This window comes from Lepisma saccharinum, chromosome 7 (assembly GCF_977018435.1).
Source record: "Lepisma saccharinum chromosome 7, izLepSacc3.1, whole genome shotgun sequence".
Taxonomy (NCBI): domain Eukaryota; kingdom Metazoa; phylum Arthropoda; class Insecta; order Zygentoma; family Lepismatidae; genus Lepisma; species Lepisma saccharinum.
The window spans coordinates 19,596,641-19,614,902 of NC_139235.1; the positions used below are offsets into that span (position 1 = coordinate 19,596,641).

The following is an 18,262-nucleotide window of genomic DNA, read 5'->3' on the forward strand; positions in this document are numbered from 1 at the left end:
AAAGCCTCCCCCCACCCCCAACGCACGCGGCTTCTTTGTAGCGACGGAGGCATCCACAGGTGGGAAACGAACAAGGGGGACAAAGATGAACAAAATGGAAGACGAGATTGAGGCGAATTGAAGAAGAGAAACCGAACCGTAAGAATTGAAAAGAGGACAAAGCTGGCGGAGAGAATGGCCGACAAATTGACATATGGAGTAAACACAGAAGGGAAGTTGAACCCTTTTGTGGGTGGAAGAATGCACTCCTGGTGGCCTTGTTTCGTTTCCTGCCCTGTTCTTATTTCACCGGGATCAACCAGAGCGGTAGCTAGAAAGGTGGCGGTCGGCCCGCGCGATGAGATGAAAGGGCGCCGAAAAAGCTAAAAGAAAAAAAAATGAAACTAGTAAATTACATGGCGCCCTGTAAACTTACTTACCTGAGGGGTAATAATTAAAATTCAATAAACCATTTTGTTATTGAATCACTGTTGTTGATCACACATTTGCAGTTATATATATTAATTATAATAATTACAAAATAACATTATTTCAATAATGTCACACACATATTTTACCATTCACTAAAACTCACAAAAACATAATAATTTTTCATTAATGCTTTTTTGTTTATAGAAATTCAGTTGTTTATTAATTATAATAATTACAAAAATTACCATCATTATCAGCCAATTGTACGCTGTCTCTGGCGCGGGTGTCTCGAATGGCAAGCATTCAAACATTTATTTATTTATTTATTGATAGAGCTCAACATGCAGAGCCCAATTATAGTGCTCTAATTACATAATATTACTACAATAGATTCAGTGTTCCAGTAATAGTATTTTTAAAATTGTATAAACTCATTACAAAAATATCAATTGTGTAATTTACACATGAAATTGTGTTGAGAGAGTTGCACGCTCTCCACACCGGAGAGGTAGAAAGAATAGACGTTTTCGATCTCTCGCAATGAAACATTTTTTGCTTGGGACGTGTTTTGGAAATGGGAACATTAAATGATACGGCTGATAATAAGTTGGAATCGTCTATTATACCGTTAATTACTTTATACAGAAAGAGCAGGTCATTTACTTTTCGTCGGAGTGCTAGTTTGCTGAAGTTGGTCTCTGAGACTAGATTATCGTATGGATCGAATGTTGGATATTCTCCACAGGCTTTGAATTTGAGATATCTAAGAAACCTGGACTGAATACGTTCTAGTCTATGAATTAAGTTTATTTGAGTGGAATTCCAGATTACACACTCATATTCTAGTTTTGACCGTACGAGGGAATAGTAAAGTATTTTCACTGGTTCTATTTTCGTGAAGTCGTGGCTTGACCGGATTATAAAAAACCTAAGTTTCTGAAAGCGTCGTTAGTAACACCTGATACGCCCCTCCCCCTCCCCCCAAGTGCATTTTGCCTCCCATTTACGATACATTTATGTTTTTATGGACAGAAGTAATGCAGATATATTGAAAATACCTTAGGGAACAATGTAACTTATTTTCATAATTTTATACAAATGTTCACAGTTGAAAAATGGAAAAAATTGATTTGGTGGCCCTGACAGCGCCCCCTCGGCTAAGCTAGGGTCAATCTAGGGCGCTTTCAACGACATAAATCTTAATACATACAGTTACTCACAATGTCGTTTGTACAGGGCAGGAGGAAGGCAAAAACACAGGACAATGTTCCCAATACAATGCCTACGGTAAAACATGGTGGAGGATCCATTATGATCTGGGCCTGTATGTCGACTAAAGGAGTTGGGAAAATGCAAGTCATTGGTGGAATCAAGGACAAACATGTCTGTAATAATATCCTCAAGAATAACGTGAAAAGAAGTGCCCAGCAAATGCTGTTGCCACGTGTGTTCACATTCCAGCAGAACACTAGTTTGACTTTATTTTTGTTAATAACTTTTGTTAACTTTTGGCTGCAAGATACCGACCGTGGAGGAAGTTGTCCTCTCTGTGGCAGCATGTGTCATTTTGGCGCAACAGAGAAGACCAAGGAGATTCTGGGTGAGGACCTTCACTGCGGGCAAGAGCTAATTATAGCGGAAGGTACCTGTTGGTTTTTGTCTTTAAATTGTGGATAAGTTTGGTCCCAAAGGACAGGCTTCTCGCTGAACAGTTCAACTAAGTTGAGCACTTGATCCTTTGACCACTCCATCTCACTCACAAGATTTTCCATGATAAATAAATTACAAAACGAAACACACCTCGTACGAAACGATGCTCTCGCACTTGCTGGCTGGCTGTCATTGGAGTGATGGTGGCATGAGGGAAAGCGGGGGAAATGTTGCTAACATCGAAAAGACTCTGTTAACATGTGTTGATAACAAATGTTGCTAACATTCTTTGATCTTTACCGACTTCTTGTGGATAACAAAATTTATTTTGACAACACGGGAAATCTGTTGCCAACATATGTTGATAACAAATTCACAAGCGTTTTTCGAAATGTTGGTAACACGTGTTAGCAACCCAGGAATCTGAAAGTGTGTGTTGTCTTCATCTTATGACGTAAGTACCCACTGTAACGTGCATTACAGTTGATGAATTTAGAGGGAGGGCACAGGAGCACGTGCCCCTCCAAAAAGGGATGACTATAAAAAATATATAAAGAAAATCGAGCAATCATTTTCAACATAATAAAATAATATACAAAGTTCAGCAGAATACATTAATTGGGAATATATTTACTACATAATCAAATACGTCGACACTGGAAATCGAATACGGGTCTCGTTAACTACAAGGCAATAACATTACCTGGTTAACTGAAGGTGCAAAGAGAAAGAATTCTAGGTCAAATATTTCCGAAATTTGCGACAGTTTTTCCTGACGAAATGAAATCTCAGGCTCATCTTCATCTTTCTATAATCATTGTTGAAATAAACGTACAACTGTACCTATGAATAAATTTTACAAAAATCTGCTAATGATTGATTTGCTTTATGTTACTTCACTTTTTGTGCCACTGGCTATGGGGATAACACATTCCTTACCTTATGTTATGTAAGGCATGTGTAATATATAGACGTATTCTCCGAAATCTTATCTCTTCCTGGATGTATTACACACATCACAATTTTGTTTCTTAACTGCTGTCACAATCATTAAAGCTACCCCTTCTGATGGAAAATTCAATGATTTTGAATAGGAGAAAAACACGTACCACATTTGTTTGGACTCACATGATGCTCTGTCGTCTGCTGTGACGTCACCACTAATATGATCCATGGGATGTATAGTAGGATCCATGAGTATTGCCGTGCAAATTGTCCATGACTATTTTCATTAATTTTTCTCTTACATCCTATGTGTTCTTAAGCGATGGATTTTTATGTATGCTGGTGAAGAAGTTGTCAACAGCTTGTTTTGAGTTTTCTTTTAATTCTTGAAACTCATGTTGGGTCAAAAGTGCACGAACATGGTGATGGATAATTTGCACGGTAATACTCATTGATCCCACTGTATGCTCGTTCCTTTTTTGGGGGCGAGGGAGGGGGTGGGGGGCAAAGAGGAATGATGTAAGTTCACAAAAATTGACTGCCAAATGCTTGGAGTGTGCGGTGGTAATGCAATTTTGTGCCGATAGATGGTGCTCGTTTCTCGAGAAGAGTCGCAAAAATATTGAACACAATTTCTGAAAGAAAGGGACATAAACTTGGGAAAATAAATGACAACGCTGAATGTGTAAACTCTTAAATTCGCATCGAAGTGCAATAATGTGGTTCTAGTAGCTTAGACGGGAATCTTTCGAAGATGCCCTAGCAAAACTCGTGTCACGCTACGATAAGTATTAAGGAACAAGATTAGTCCGAAATGTGTTACTTGGTTTTTGCGGTTTTGGTATAATTATACCCGATATACTACACTCACTATCACGTTTTAAGTTACCCAGTGGAATTGTAGAATAATAGCAAGAAATTTTTGAGAAAATAAATATTTTCAAATGAGAGCATGGAAATGAACCTAGGAAAAACCAAAGTGAAGGCAATCAGATCTTAAAACGACCTGGTTTACCATTTTTGTCTTTGAACAACTTTTAAAACCAAGGTTAGAAATTATAATTACGAAATATCATAGTCTACTTCGCCTCTCCTTAGAACGCAGATATACAGGGAGTCTCAAAATTAATGGCGCAAACTGACACAGGTGAAAGTACACGATAATAGAAGCAAAAAAGTTTCAGTAAACATGGGTCTGCAAACGAGCCGTTTTCGAGATAATCACGAATGTGTGATTACAAGCCGCCACTGACTTCATTGTCTGTAAACGTCGTCCTAGTTGGTAAAATGCCAATAATGTGTGCGAATGTGTGGTTAGAAGCCGTCACTGATTGCATTTTGTAAACACCGAGTGCTTTACTCCTTGCGCGTTCCGAGGTTTACTCTTTGTTTACAAAACAGAACATTTCCGAGAGGTGGCGTTGGAATCAAACAGGATGGATACAATCGGTACACAGTCTAGCAATGAGATCTCCAATGACTTTTCTTACTGTATTATTAGCATTTTACCAATCAGGACGACGTTTACAAACAATGAAGTCAGTGGCGGCTTGTAATCACACATTCGTGATTATCTCGAAAACGGCTCGTTTGCGGATTAATGTTTACTGAGACTTTTCTGCTTCTATTATCGTGTACTTTCACCTGTGTCAGTTTTCGGCATTACTTATGAGACATCCTGTATAATATCCACCTTTACAATTCCAGCCTCCTCCGAAAAGAAATCCTGCCTACTCTAGTGGCTGGGCTCGAGAACGTGTGGAGCATTACCTCCGCATCCCCTTGATTGATTTAGCTTATTTAATTCGCAACCTCACATCCCTGTAGTACACTTTGGGAACTGATTCTTGCAGGCCTACGAGGCTCTGGTGCCTGTATCCACGGTCGGGATAATTCGTTGTGGGGTCGTGTTGTCCTGCGTTTGTCCTTGTGTGTGCCGAGTTCCCCTTTACAGCCTTAGCTATGTATAGTCGACGCGCTAGCTACGTTAACAACCAGCTGGCTTTGAAGTCCACGGAGCGCGCCCACCAGCTGCAACAATCACATTCAACCCACAGTGTTGCCACACATCTACTCTACGCCATCTTGTCCCTCCGCCTTCCCACGCTCTCCACATTGAAGTTGCAAAGTACGGCAACAGCGTATCCGCAGTCATGTGACTGACACTCCACGTGGAGTAGACGAGAAGAATGACAGCTGCGGCCATTGGCTGAAGGTTGAGTGTGATTGGCCAAAAACAACTCGCCCTCTGTTAATCCCGACCCACGTTCGTATCGGCAGCTCTCTTCAGATCTTGGACGTTAACGAAGAAAACGCGTGGACTATAACATACTCGTTACGGGCAATATAAAATGTAAGGATCTGGTACTATTGTGTATTCGATTGTCCTTTGTTTTTGATCACGTTACGTTCTCTGCTCCTGAACATACGCAGAGTGCGCACTGGTTCGTCTATTATAACCGCGTTTGTTAGAACCTGTCCCGTTTCCCGCGCTAGGGATCACTCGACAGTTTCGGTGCCAATGAGAAACGAGGAAAAAATCGTGTGCTGGACAGCGAGGAGCGAATGGAAGCCAGAAGACAGGTGCTTTTAGACTCTGTTGCCACGTTGCGTATTTTAATTGGCTGCCTTGCTTTGACTTTCCCCAGCACCGAGAAAAGCCAGCGATCAACTAGAGCGGGAACCGGGACAGGTTGTAACAAACGCGGTATAGTATTAGTTTGTAAGAGACAAGAAATAGTTGCAATGTTATATCATAATTATACTTTGCTTGTCATTTGTTAAATAAGGACCATGCTTTGTAATTGCATTATAATGAATGTTAATGAAATAGATTCAAGAATTCTTTGAACAATTATGTAATAAATAAGGTTATTGTCAGTAGTTCAAAACATGTTTTAATTCTTCTAGTTTCCGTTCACCAACAGGAAAATACTTGTAACACGCAATTTCCCAGTCAGCACCGCGCCGCCTTCCGTGCCAACGTTTCACCTCGAAATAAACGCCACCTCCTGTTTCATTTTTGGAGACCCACTCTGGGGGATTCCCCAACCGAGGCGCATTACCCAACAACCCAACGAAACCACAACAAACGCATTCATCACTAGAGGCGGACAGGTACACAAACCTTCCTCTGACCACTTTTGATTAGAGGCCTGCTATTACCGCTTTGGTTTAAAGTGCACGTGCGGAAGCCAGGGTTATATAGGGGTGGAGGGAGGTGGGGGAGGGTATTGTATTCGAGAGTGGGGGGGGGGTAATTTTGGCATACTGTGGCTGTGGTACTTTTTGCGATTCGAGCCTATGTACGCAGCTAGAAACAAGCTTCCGATGCGTCTCTGTTGGAGTTTTAATGACGCAGAGGCTTCCGTGGTGTAGTGTCTAGCGTAATGCCTGCAAGAACATGACGTCACCAGAAGACAGTTTGTCGTGTTTAGAAACTTGCCCCTCGTAAACTAACTTACAGTAACTTTTGCTCCTAAAGTAAATCCCTTACAGTTACACATTCCGAAATGTAACTCAATTACAGCTGCTCATTCTGAAATGTAACTCAATTACAGTTACTCATTCTGAAATTTATCTCAATTACAGATGCTCATTCTGAAATGTAACTCAATTACAGTTACTCATTCTGAAATTTATCTCAATTACAGATGCTCATTCTGAAATGTAACTCAATTACAGTTACTCATTCTGAAATGTAACTCAATTACAGTTACTCATTCTGAAATTTAACTCAATTACAGCTGCTCATTCTGAAATGTAACTCAATTACAGCTACTCATTCTGAAATTTCACCCAATTACAGCTACTCATTCTGAAATTTCACCCAATTACAGTTGCTCATTCTGAAATGTAACTCAATTACAGCTGCTCATTCTGAAATGTAACTCAATTACAGTTACTCATTCTGAAATTTATCTCAATTACAGATGCTCATTCTGAAATGTAACTCAATTACAGTTACTCATTCTGAAATGTAACTCAATTACAGTTACTCATTCTGAAATTTCACCCAATTACAGCTGCTCATTCTGAAATGTAACTCAATTACAGCTGCTCATTCTGAAATGTAACTCAATTACAGCTGCTCATTCTAAAATGTAACTCAATTACAGTTACTCATTCTGAAATGTAATTCAATTACAGTTACTCATTCTGAAATTTAACTCAATTACAGCTGCTCATTCTGAAATGTAACTCAATTACAGCTACTCATTCTGAAATTTCACCCAATTACAGCTGCTCATTCTGAAATGTAACTCAATTACAGCTGCTCATTCTGAAATGTAACTCAATTACAGATGCTCATTCTGAAATGTAACTCAATTACAGTTACTCATTCTGAAATTTATCTCAATTACAGATGCTCATTCTGAAATGTAACTCAATTACAGTTACTCATTCTGAAATGTAACTCAATTACAGTTACTCATTCTGAAATTTAACTCAATTACAGCTGCTCATTCTGAAATGTAAACCAGTTACAGTTACTCACTCTCAAATTTAAATCATTTACAGTTATACGTTCTGAAATGTAAATCAGTTACAGTTACTCATCCTGAAATGTTGATCAATTACAGTTACTCATTCTGAAATATTGATCAGTTACAGTTACTCATTCTGAATTTACAGTTACTCATTCTGAAATGTTGATCAGTTCCAGTTACTCATTCTGAATTTACAGTTACTCATTCTGAAATGTTGATCAGTTACAGTTAACCGTATCTTAAATTCAACTCAGTTACACTTACTCATTTGGAAATGTAAATCAGTTACAATTGCACATTCTGTAATGTCTGAAGAGGTAGGAGACGCACACATTATTGATCTCAGAGCTCCTTTTCTTTTGGTGGATGTGTCCTCCTTTACCCGCCAGAGTGGTCCCCAAAATTACCCATTTTGTTCGAGGCTGGCTGATCTCCAGAGCCACTTTATACATGGACATTGTCCGGAAAATTCCCACTTGAGCTCACCTATCTCGAGAATCAAACGCGGTTCCCCTGCGTGGCAGTCAGACACCTTACCAACTAGACCACCGTGGTTCTCAGTAGGAATAGAGCAACAATATTCTTACATCCTCGAAAGATCTTGAGTCGAGTACAAATAGAAGGGCCGGTGGACATAAAGAATCGCTGTTAAGCAGCTGCGATTGGGCCTCTTGTTGTACCACCCTTAAACAGAGTTCCAAGTTGTCCTGTAATTTCAGTCCATTAACGTCGATCCCGTTAAAACAAGTTGAAATGCAGCGAGAATGAAAAAAAAAGACTCATCCTGACATTTCGAATTCGGAAATTACTTCAGGGAGGATAAAAATATGAATTATGACTGTCCCAGTCAACCGTCGCAGCGTCTACGTCACTATGACGTCAGAGTGGCACTGTTGTTTACTGCAAACTTCATAGATCTCACCGTTCTTGGGAAGCACCGCCCTGAAGGGGCCTAGAGACATCCTTCGGTTATCATTTCCCCCAGCTGACTGTTTTTATAGGTGATGATAAGCAAAATATCAACCAAGTACACATCGGTTTATGGCATTTTTATACGAGGGGTTGTCAATGTTTCAACGGCTTGTGGAGGGAGGCGAGATCAGGGTTTCCATGAGCTTGAAACAAAATTACAAATGATACTGGAGTAAAAAGAGTTAATTTCTTCTCTAATCCTAAGTAACAAGGCTGCTCACTCCTTTCTTTAACAATGTCTCTCCCTTGTTCTCTCACTCTCTCTGTTTCATTTATGTTTCTCGCTCGGTTTTCTCTCTCTCTCTCTCTCCATATATATATATATATATATATATATATATATATATATATATACACACACACACACCTATTTTCCTTTTCTCTTCTCCCTCTTTCTCGCTTCCGATTTGCTCCTTGCCCTCCTCTCTGTCTGTCTGTATCTCTCTCTCTCTATCTCTGTTTCCCCTTCTCTCCGTTTCTTGCTCACTGTTTTATTTATCTTCCTCTCTTTCTTCCTCTTTTCCTTTTCTCTCATGCTGTTTCTTTCTTTCTCACCCCTATTTTATTTTACATTTCGTTTTAACTGTTTGTCGCTCGGAGTTTTCTTTATAATTCCCCCTCTTTCTCTTTTTCTTGTCTCTCTCCTTCCCTTCTCATTATCTCTCCCTCTTTTCCTTCTGTCTCTTTTTCTATTCCTTCTCTCCCTTTTCCCTGTCTGTCTCTTCCTCTTCCCCTTCTATCTCTCTTTTTCCCTTTCTCTCCCTTCCTCTTTTTCTTTTCCTTGTCTCTCTCTTTCTCTTTTTATTCTCTCTGTCTCTCCCTCGTTTCCTTCTGTCTCTCTCTTTCTCTTTTTCTATTCCTTCTCTTCCTTCTCCTCTTTCCTTTCTATCTCTATCTCTTTCTTTTCCCTTTCTCCCTATTTCTTTTTCCTTTTCCTTCCTTCTCTTTCTCTTTTCCTTTTCCTTCACTCTCTCTTCCTCCTTTCCTTTATCTTCTAACTCTCTCATTTTTCCTCTTTTCCTTCTCAATCTTCCTTCTTTCTTTTGTCTTCTCTCTCTCTCTCTTCAGCTTCGTCTTTTCCTTTTCGTGATCTCTCTTCCTCTTTTCCATTTCCCTCCCAGTTTTCCTTTTCCTTCTCTCTCCCTTCCCTTTTTTAGTTTTCCTTCTCTCTTCCCCCTTCTTTCTCTTCTGTCCTCTCCCTTCTCTTTTTCTTGATCTTTGCTTCTCCTTCTCGCTTCCTCTCTTATCATATTTGTCTCGCTGTTTTCTCTCTCTGACTCCTTCTCTCTCATCGGAACAATTCACTGTGTGTTCTTCTTAACAATGACTCTATTCATTCAACCACTGAAATGTAACCTTCCTCCTCGGGTTGCATTTATCAGAAGCCGTTGCGCACAGAGGCCCCTGGGGTTCCCGAAATCCGTCTTCTTTAAAAGCGCCCTCCTCCGGTGAACAGAGGCATTATGGTCCCATTTAAGTGACTCGGGACTGGAAGAATAAGCAGTGGCTCCGGCTGAAACCTGATGATTCCGGCGGAGGCAGCAGCCCGGAAGAATTGAAGCCATTACCTTCATTATCTTAATTTCGCTCCGGTGACATTGTCCCGGGCGAAACGACGTGTTCGATATTCGAAACGACGGCCAAATGGGAGCCTGCTTCCTTATTCGCTGTGCCTGTGCATGTTATATTTTTGGTTTTCCTCTCGTCGTTTTTGGAAGGCATTGCATGGATATAGCATTACCAAATTAAATCCTTGATTTTAATTTTTGTGTTACTTTCTTCTTCACGTTGTGTTATGAAACATGAACCAATAGAGTCTTTCTCTCTCTCTCTCTCTCTCTCTCTCTCTCTCTCTCTCTCTCTCTCTCTCTCTCACGCTGTGTTTTCTATTTCTTTTTCTATCCAGGGGCCAAAGTGGTTTGGAACCCACTTCAATCTGTAGGTCCAGTCCCGATTACTGTACACAAAGTGGACTTAAAACACCAACTCAATTAATCAATCTTCCATTCTTGCTTTATTCTCTCTTTTGCTTTGATTTTTCTCTTCCTCACTCTCTATTTATTTTCCTTCCCTCCCTATCGTTTTTCTATTTACTGTTGCTCTATTTCTCTAGTTGCTTTCACTCTTGCTCTTGTCTATATTTTTCTGTCTTTGTTTTCTACCTTGTCTTAATTTCTCTCTCTCTCTCACTCTCTCTCTCTCTCTTTCTCTCTCGTCTTATCTTCCTCTTGTCTCTCTTACTCCGTTTCTCTTTCTACCTCCCGCTTCTCTCTTTTCCCATTCTCTCGTTTTTCTATTGCTGTTCTTCTTCTATCCTTTTTTCTCTCTTCGCTCTTTCCTCTATATTTCTGTCAATATTTTCTCCTATCGTATTCCTCTCTCTCTCCTTTTAGCTACTTACTTTCTCTCTCTATGCTTTCTATCTCACTTTCTATTTTCCTCTTTCTCTCCTCTGTTTATTTTTCCATCCACTTCTCTCATTTATCCTTTATAAAGATACAAAAAATCCTAAAAAACTATCTAAACTCGAAATATTCAAACTAAAATTACTCAAAAATTTTCACTCCATACTCATTTATCTAAAACATAATGTATTAATGTTTTTTTTTTGTTGCAGGCTTACAACTTGAACATGTTTGGCTCCAATTATGCGTGGATCCTGCAAGGGAACCCCAGTGACATCTGGTGGGAGAATGTGTCAGTGACGGATTGCTCCCAAGATGCCCTATCGGCAGCCGTGGAGGGACTTCTCTTAGTCTCCAGCCATAACAGCATCGTGGGCGAGAAGCACTCCTTGTCCGGCCTGGTGAGTCAATACTTGTTTTCTGCAATTATACTCTGTGTATACTCCTCATGTATTTGCAGTAATCATGGGCAGTGGCGAATTAAGAACCTTTACTCGTATGTAGGGACCTATTCGCGTTTTCATTTTAGCACATTTTTTCTACGAAATATACCTGAACTTATACAGGGTGATTCATATAAAACTGACACATTTCATTATCAAAGCATGTGAACAGAATAAGGCTAACAACAAGTTATTACATATGAAATGTAGATATGGGAGTTTAATAACCTTTACACTACACGCTGAAACTGTCCTCCCCCTCCTCTGAACATGTCGTTTCATGTTCCTGGCCTTTCGTTGGAGTATGCTGTTGTCATTACTGCGTAACGCACTCTGAGTACGTGGGATCGAACGAAGAACCTTAACCATTGATGTGGGTGATGTAGCTCGCTTAATCATTCATCCTCTTCATTTGAGCACTCGCTCCTCATGCTAACCCTAATGGAAATGAGCAAGAGGTACTAACTACACACTTGGAAATGGCAAAACACAAGCTTCTGGATTTATACCTTCAAGTCTAGATCAACATGGTTGGAAGCAACAATACCTGTCTGTCTCTGATGATACAATTCCCCGCTGTTCATATCGAAACGTATTTGATCGCTCAATCTCCTCAGTTCCTTCTTGTTCAGCGATTCCAGGCAAAAGACCTCACACCACACGCTGCTCTCTGTTTTGTTCTCTTTCCTCCTTCCCTGGTCGTTGCCCTGAAATACCAGCTGATCAGCACCAGGAAGGATTTATAAATTACTTTGAATGACTGAGAGAGCAATTGCTGGCGACAGGGGTTATGAACTCAGGCTAGCTATAAATCCCAATTTAGAGAAGATTGATACGACTTGTCTCCAATTCATTCATTGTCCAAGGGCGTGTGGTGTATAGGTTTCCCTTGAGGTACCACCACAGAAAGAAGTCTGGGATGTCAAATCGGCTAATCTCGGTGGGCATAAATTCCAGAATATTATCCGGTCCTGATCAGCGGACTCATTTGACGTATGGTACAAGTTGTCAACCTGCTGAAAATAGCCTTTACGCAGCTCTGTGTCATCAGTTGCTCAACAAACACCATGAAAATATGAAGCACGTACTGTATCCTTGCAATGACTGAGCCAGTTTCAGCGACGAAAGCTACAAAATTGTGCACAGCTGCGTACTCTCTTGAGGATGTATGAATCTCCCAGTTGTCCTGTGTCATGTGAAACTAACTTGGAGAATCACGAGGTATTCTTGTTTCAATAAAACGGCAAAGAAATGTGTTAGTTTTATATGAATCACCCTGTACTTTCACTGTGCTTTGAAACTAGTATTTTACTTAATAAATAACATGACCTATCCCTATTCGTGATAGATACGTTGAAACGATTTTGAAAAAGTTACCTTTCTATTTCTCGCTCGAAAAATGCCGATGTTAGGGCTAAGGTGTGGCGGTAAGTAAGCGCTCGATCTCCCGCCAGAACCAACCGCTTTGCTCGGTGATGCAAAATGTTCCAATAGAAGGTGAAAAATCGTGGGAAACGCGTGGTTTGGGTGTAAGAAAACAGCACTCCAGCGACAGGAATTTCAAACCGAAGTGACACGGACACCTTCAGTTCATAAGCAAGCGTTCGACGCGCATGCGCGAACAGACGGAGACGACACAATTCACGGTACTTGGCTCGTCTAGTTTGCTACACTTTTTGACAACAGGTGACAGGAAATGACGTCAAGTACACGTTGTGCGCAAGAATAACGATGTAGATTGAACAAATACCTGTCTGCTACTTTGAAAGTACGTTTCGTTGGTTAGCACGCACCACGTGAGCACACACAACACTGTGGTGCAAACATCATGGTTGGCATAATTTGTGTTTTTTATAAAATGAAACAAAACAAACAGTTTTTTATGTTTTAAACATATTTTTAATGTTTTAAACAAGATCCGAAAAAAACATGTTTGAAACAAATATATAATGTTTAAAACATAATGCCAAAGACTTATTTTCCAAGAATAATGATTAAGTAGGAATCTGTTAATCATCAAAGGATGGACTGTGTTCCTACTGTAAAGTGAACGCTTGACTACCTTCTTTAAATGCATATTTATGTTGGTCTTAAATCTCGCATGTAGGCTGTTCAAGAAGCTTCAACTATTTCACAGTTGCCAGGCCCCACTGAGTCCACGTGGTAGCTACTCAGTCTTTTTTTAATACATTTTATCGTGAATGCAAATAAATATTAACATTAACAACTATGTGCAGTATGTTAAGTGAGAAACAAAACTCTTTCATCCACATAGTATTACATTTTTTTAAAAAAAATATTTTAATCACTTGTAAGAAACAGCCAGGTGTTTTATACGTGGCCCAAGGGTATTCATCACGATGTGTTTCTTTGTTAATTCAATGTACATTTTCAGCCACTGGGCCGATTTCTATGCACAATAAACAAAATGACACGCACTGAATGAAAAGGCATCGTTACAAAACACGCAAATAACAACAAACTATCAAACATCAAGTATCAAAATGTGTTTTAAACAAGAATGAAAAAAACAACATGTTTAGAACACTTTTGTTTTGAACATGCCAACCCTGGTAGACACCAAATACACTACGTGGCACCAAATCGACGAAGTAGACGGCACGGTGTTGCACCAAACTAGATGAGACAGTGCAGAGAGAGACAAAAAATACAGCGAATTAGATGGGGCTATTGAGAATACGGCCAAGTCCGAGCAACATGCAGCTTGCCGTGTCTATTCGCTTCGAAAAGTTGCATTTATTTCTAAAGGTTGGTTTCCAAGAGACACGTGTCGCTTGTCTCCTGCACATGTCCCGTGTCACTTTAGTCTAAAATCTCCCTTACTGTAACCACTGGCTTCAGTCTTCCTTTACTCATACTGACACCGAGCCGTCTTCTAGTAACCTCAACTGTTAAATGCAACATGAACGGGTCTATGAGACCAGTTCTGCTATTCTGACACAGCCGCTTGTAATTTCAGAGCAATCACGTTTCAGCAGTTTCACTCTTCGAGTGCAATTAATAATGCATTGCCGTGTTGATTGAATAATATCTTAACATTAAAAATGGACGACAAAATGGTATATATGACGTCCATTTCGAAACTGTACGGGCAAAGTTGAAGACATTAATAATGCAAGCAGCTGCTGAAGCAAATCGATTTCATTTCAACATCCAAACGGCTAACAAATGAGCCTTTCGTTGCAAATTGAACTGGCGGCGCTGTCACACGAATACAGTGATACGAGAAACTAGCTGATATTCTGAAGTGCCAATTTGTCTCGCTTAAAAGCATACGAAAGGTTATCAGTATTCAAGCTGAACTGCACAAGCTCCCCTTTATGGAATACTTACTTTCATTGTCGAACGCTGAGGGTGCTTTCGCATGTATTGTAAGTCTCGTTCAACTGCATGCAGGATTATCGTACACCCTTTTTTCCCCGGAGGGTGTGTATGGGAAAAACAGGTCCTATTCTCCCCAGAAATGTTCTCTTTCACCAAACGTACCTTTTTTTCCCTCTGATGTCTTTTTTTTTCAAAACATGCCTAATTTTCCCCCAAATATGTCTTTCTTTCCCAGACATGTTCTCTTTCCCAAAATATATCTTCTTTTCACAACACATGTCTTATTTTCCCCGAACGTACATTCTACTCCTCGGATAGGTCCTATCTTCCCTCAAATATGCCCTCTTTACCCAGAACATGTGCTTTTCTTTTCCCAAGACATGTTCTCTTTCCCCCAAATATGTCTGATTTTCCTCGACATCCCTTTCCCCCCCGGATATGTCCTCTTTTCTCCAGACATGCCATCTTTCCCAAAAACATGTATCCTTTTCCCCCGGGCATATGTTATTTTCCCAGACATGTTTTCTCTTTCCTCAAACATGACCATTTCCCCCTGTACGTCTCCTCTTTTCTCCGAATATGACCTCTTTTGAGAAAATAAAAAGGGCGTACCATTGGATTTTCTTTTCAGAGTAAATGTGTTCGGGTTTTCTAGAAATCTTGGGGAAAAAAAACGTTAAAATTAAGTCACGTTAGTTCGAGTGGAATAGGATCATTGCTAATAATCTATTCTCAAACAGTGTCTATATAACAATTCTACAAGAACAATTTCATGCGTCACTTCATCATTTGATGCACCAAAAATGCACCTCCCTTGATTTAATGCATTTCCAACTATGTGCCTGCACAGACGGTACCCTAACGGTTCTCTTAAATGCTATTACCTTAGCAGACAAATTTCGCAAACATTTTAGGGCAGACATCCACTTCATGCTCCAGACAGTCAATGAAGCTATTGGCTGATCCCATCATAACTTCAGACGAGAGCTCCTCGCCGCAGCTAACCACAGCAGAAAACCCAGTTACGATGAGGACTGTTTCTCCAGCCTCTTCACTCTTTGTTCTGTTTTTCAAGTTGGCTCCCGACGATGAAGATGAGGAGGCTTCCTCATCTGACTAATGGAGAGGCGTCCTGTCATCGAACCGTGAACAGATTCCACGTAAGCTCTAAGGAAACACCCAACGCAGGGAGTTTAATGTCGACGACGCAATGGTGGTACTTGGGAGGTCGAAACCGCTTTCCAGAAAGACCCAATGGTTGTTTCTAGAGTCAAGAGCCGACCAATGAGCCCCCCTCAAGGTCTTCGGGACGGTCGGAGCATGAAAGGTAGTCCTCGAGTTGACCCCCCCCCCCTTCCCCAACAAGTAATCGATTCAAAGCTACCATTGCGAGAGATGTTCGCCAAAATGACTTTCATAGAGTCATTGCTACTCTTTATGGAACATGTCCGAGAAGTGGAAGAATTTCCATTGACGTGCAAATCCTGGAGAAGTCTTCAAATTTCACTAATTGCTTTAAAAAAGTCATTGAATTTTGATAAGTTTTCAAAACTCTGGACAAGTCTGGGAATTCATATTAAATTATTGTACAGTCAGGGACATTTCTGGGTTGTAACGATTCTAATAATGGGATTATTGCAACCCAGAAGTGCCCGTTGCTTCACTTGCAGTGAGTGTGGATTTTTCACATATTTGTGAACCCTAATTTCATACAACTTTCTACCGGCTTGTGCGTTAACCAACTAAACTGTTAGGATTGATTGATTGACTCAGTTGGTGTTTTAAGTCCACTTTATGTACGGACCGGATCTGCAGTTTAAAGTGGGATCCGAACCAATTGTGCCTCCACCGGGTATCGAACCCGGACCCCTTGATTACAAGGCGACGATGCTACCCTAATCTAATAGGAGTAGACGTTAACATTTATTATTATTATTATTATTTAGATGTTTATACCTCTGTGAAAGCACGACACCTTCTAGTAGCAGCTTAACATAAATACATTAGATACAACTACAAGTTATAAATACACAAGACATACAGGGTGTTCATAAAGTCCCGGTACCATTACAAAAAAACATAGCTCGGAAAATATATGCAATAGAATAATGCTTCCAGTCAACCATAACACAGGCCTGCATGGGTTTGGATGACTCACAGATGACTGTTCTCCCTGAATAATTTCAGTGTGCTGATTCCAAAAATGAAATCCATTTTTACCCATCACGTCAAGCTGTTTTAGAAAATTACAATATATTAACTGCCTTTATTCCACAATAAAATGTGTAGTTACGTGATTTCCTCAATAGATGGCTCTGTTTAAATGATGATAAAATATTGGTTTTCTAGAATGCAAATCCTCCAACTTTGAATTATAAATGCACAAAGCAGTAAGCATTTAATCCACCTTTTATTTTCACAAGACACATTGACATGAAAATTGTAAAATTTGATTACATAAGTTCCATTTTCGAAATCCCTCACAAAATGTCCAAAACTCAATGTAGTGGGTTGATAGCATTTTATGACGGAGAAAAATCCTGATCTAGGGAAACATCCTGACGTGATTATAAGAAATTTATGTCATATCCGTCACCAGCATTCAAAATACTTCCAGAATCACCTATTGGTTTGAAATCATCCGATTTTTTTAAAAAAAAAAATGCAGGCTGGTGTAATTTTTCAACAAGATGGGGCACCCCCTCATTGGTTCAAGGATGTTCGAGGTCTTCTGGATAGGCATTTCCCTGACAGTGGATAGGCCGTGATGGACCTATTCCCTGGCCACCGCGCTCTTTTGATATCACACCCTTGGATTTCTTCTTCTGAGGGTATGTCAAAGATTGTATTTACCGCACTCCTCTTCCAGATGTTGCTACTTTTCGAAGAAGAATAACGGAGAGTATCCTAACTGTTACTGGTGCGTGTATGGGCAGAAGTGGATTACCGCCTTGATGTTCTGAGAGCAACTAGAGGGGCGCACATTGAGATGTATGGCATATAAACGTGGAGAGTTGTAGCTCATTTTGCAATCAACATCATTGTTCTACTGCATGTAATTTCCGAACTATGTTTCTTGTAATGGTACCGGGACTTTATGAACACCCTGTCATACATTTACTTTACAAAAGTGGAATGCAATGTTTTCTTTATTAAGACTTGGATATTTTATGAGGCATGAAGATGGATATTGATTATATATTGCAGTTCGGTGCATCATAATGCATATTAAAAAGACCAAGCATAACTTTTAAAAAACCGTGCTACAGCAGAAAAAAGTAGATTTTGGCGTATTGATGGGAACCTCATTTAGAAAAACGTGAAACTAAATTAAACTAAAGAAAAACATTCCAGAGAAAAAAAAGAAGCAAAACTTCTAAGGGAAGAAGAAAATTGAAACCACAACCGAAAAAGAGGAAAGCATTTCCCCCAAAACTGATGTTCGCTGCCTTTCTTATTACTTACACCTTTACAGCCTCTTATATTGGTTTCCTGGGTAGCGAAGGTTGGCTTGTAAACCATGCGTTGATTACTCTTTATGGAGTTCCTTGGTGTAATTGCATTTCAAGGGACTTTACCGTCCCGAACCAATGGCCAGGCC

At 40.0% G+C, this 18,262-nt stretch overlaps 1 protein-coding gene across 1 annotated transcript in view; it reads left to right on the top strand.

The window, feature by feature from the left end:
* The window catches only part of GABA-B-R3 (gamma-aminobutyric acid type B receptor subunit 3), a 168,808-nt gene that overhangs the window by 15,665 nt on the left and 134,881 nt on the right, over positions 1 to 18,262 (top strand). Inside the window, exon 3 of the mRNA XM_083126074.1 lies at positions 11,086 to 11,274. Coding sequence (XP_082982200.1) covers positions 11,086 to 11,274 — 189 coding nt within the window. The remainder of the gene's footprint in view (positions 1 to 11,085; positions 11,275 to 18,262) is intronic.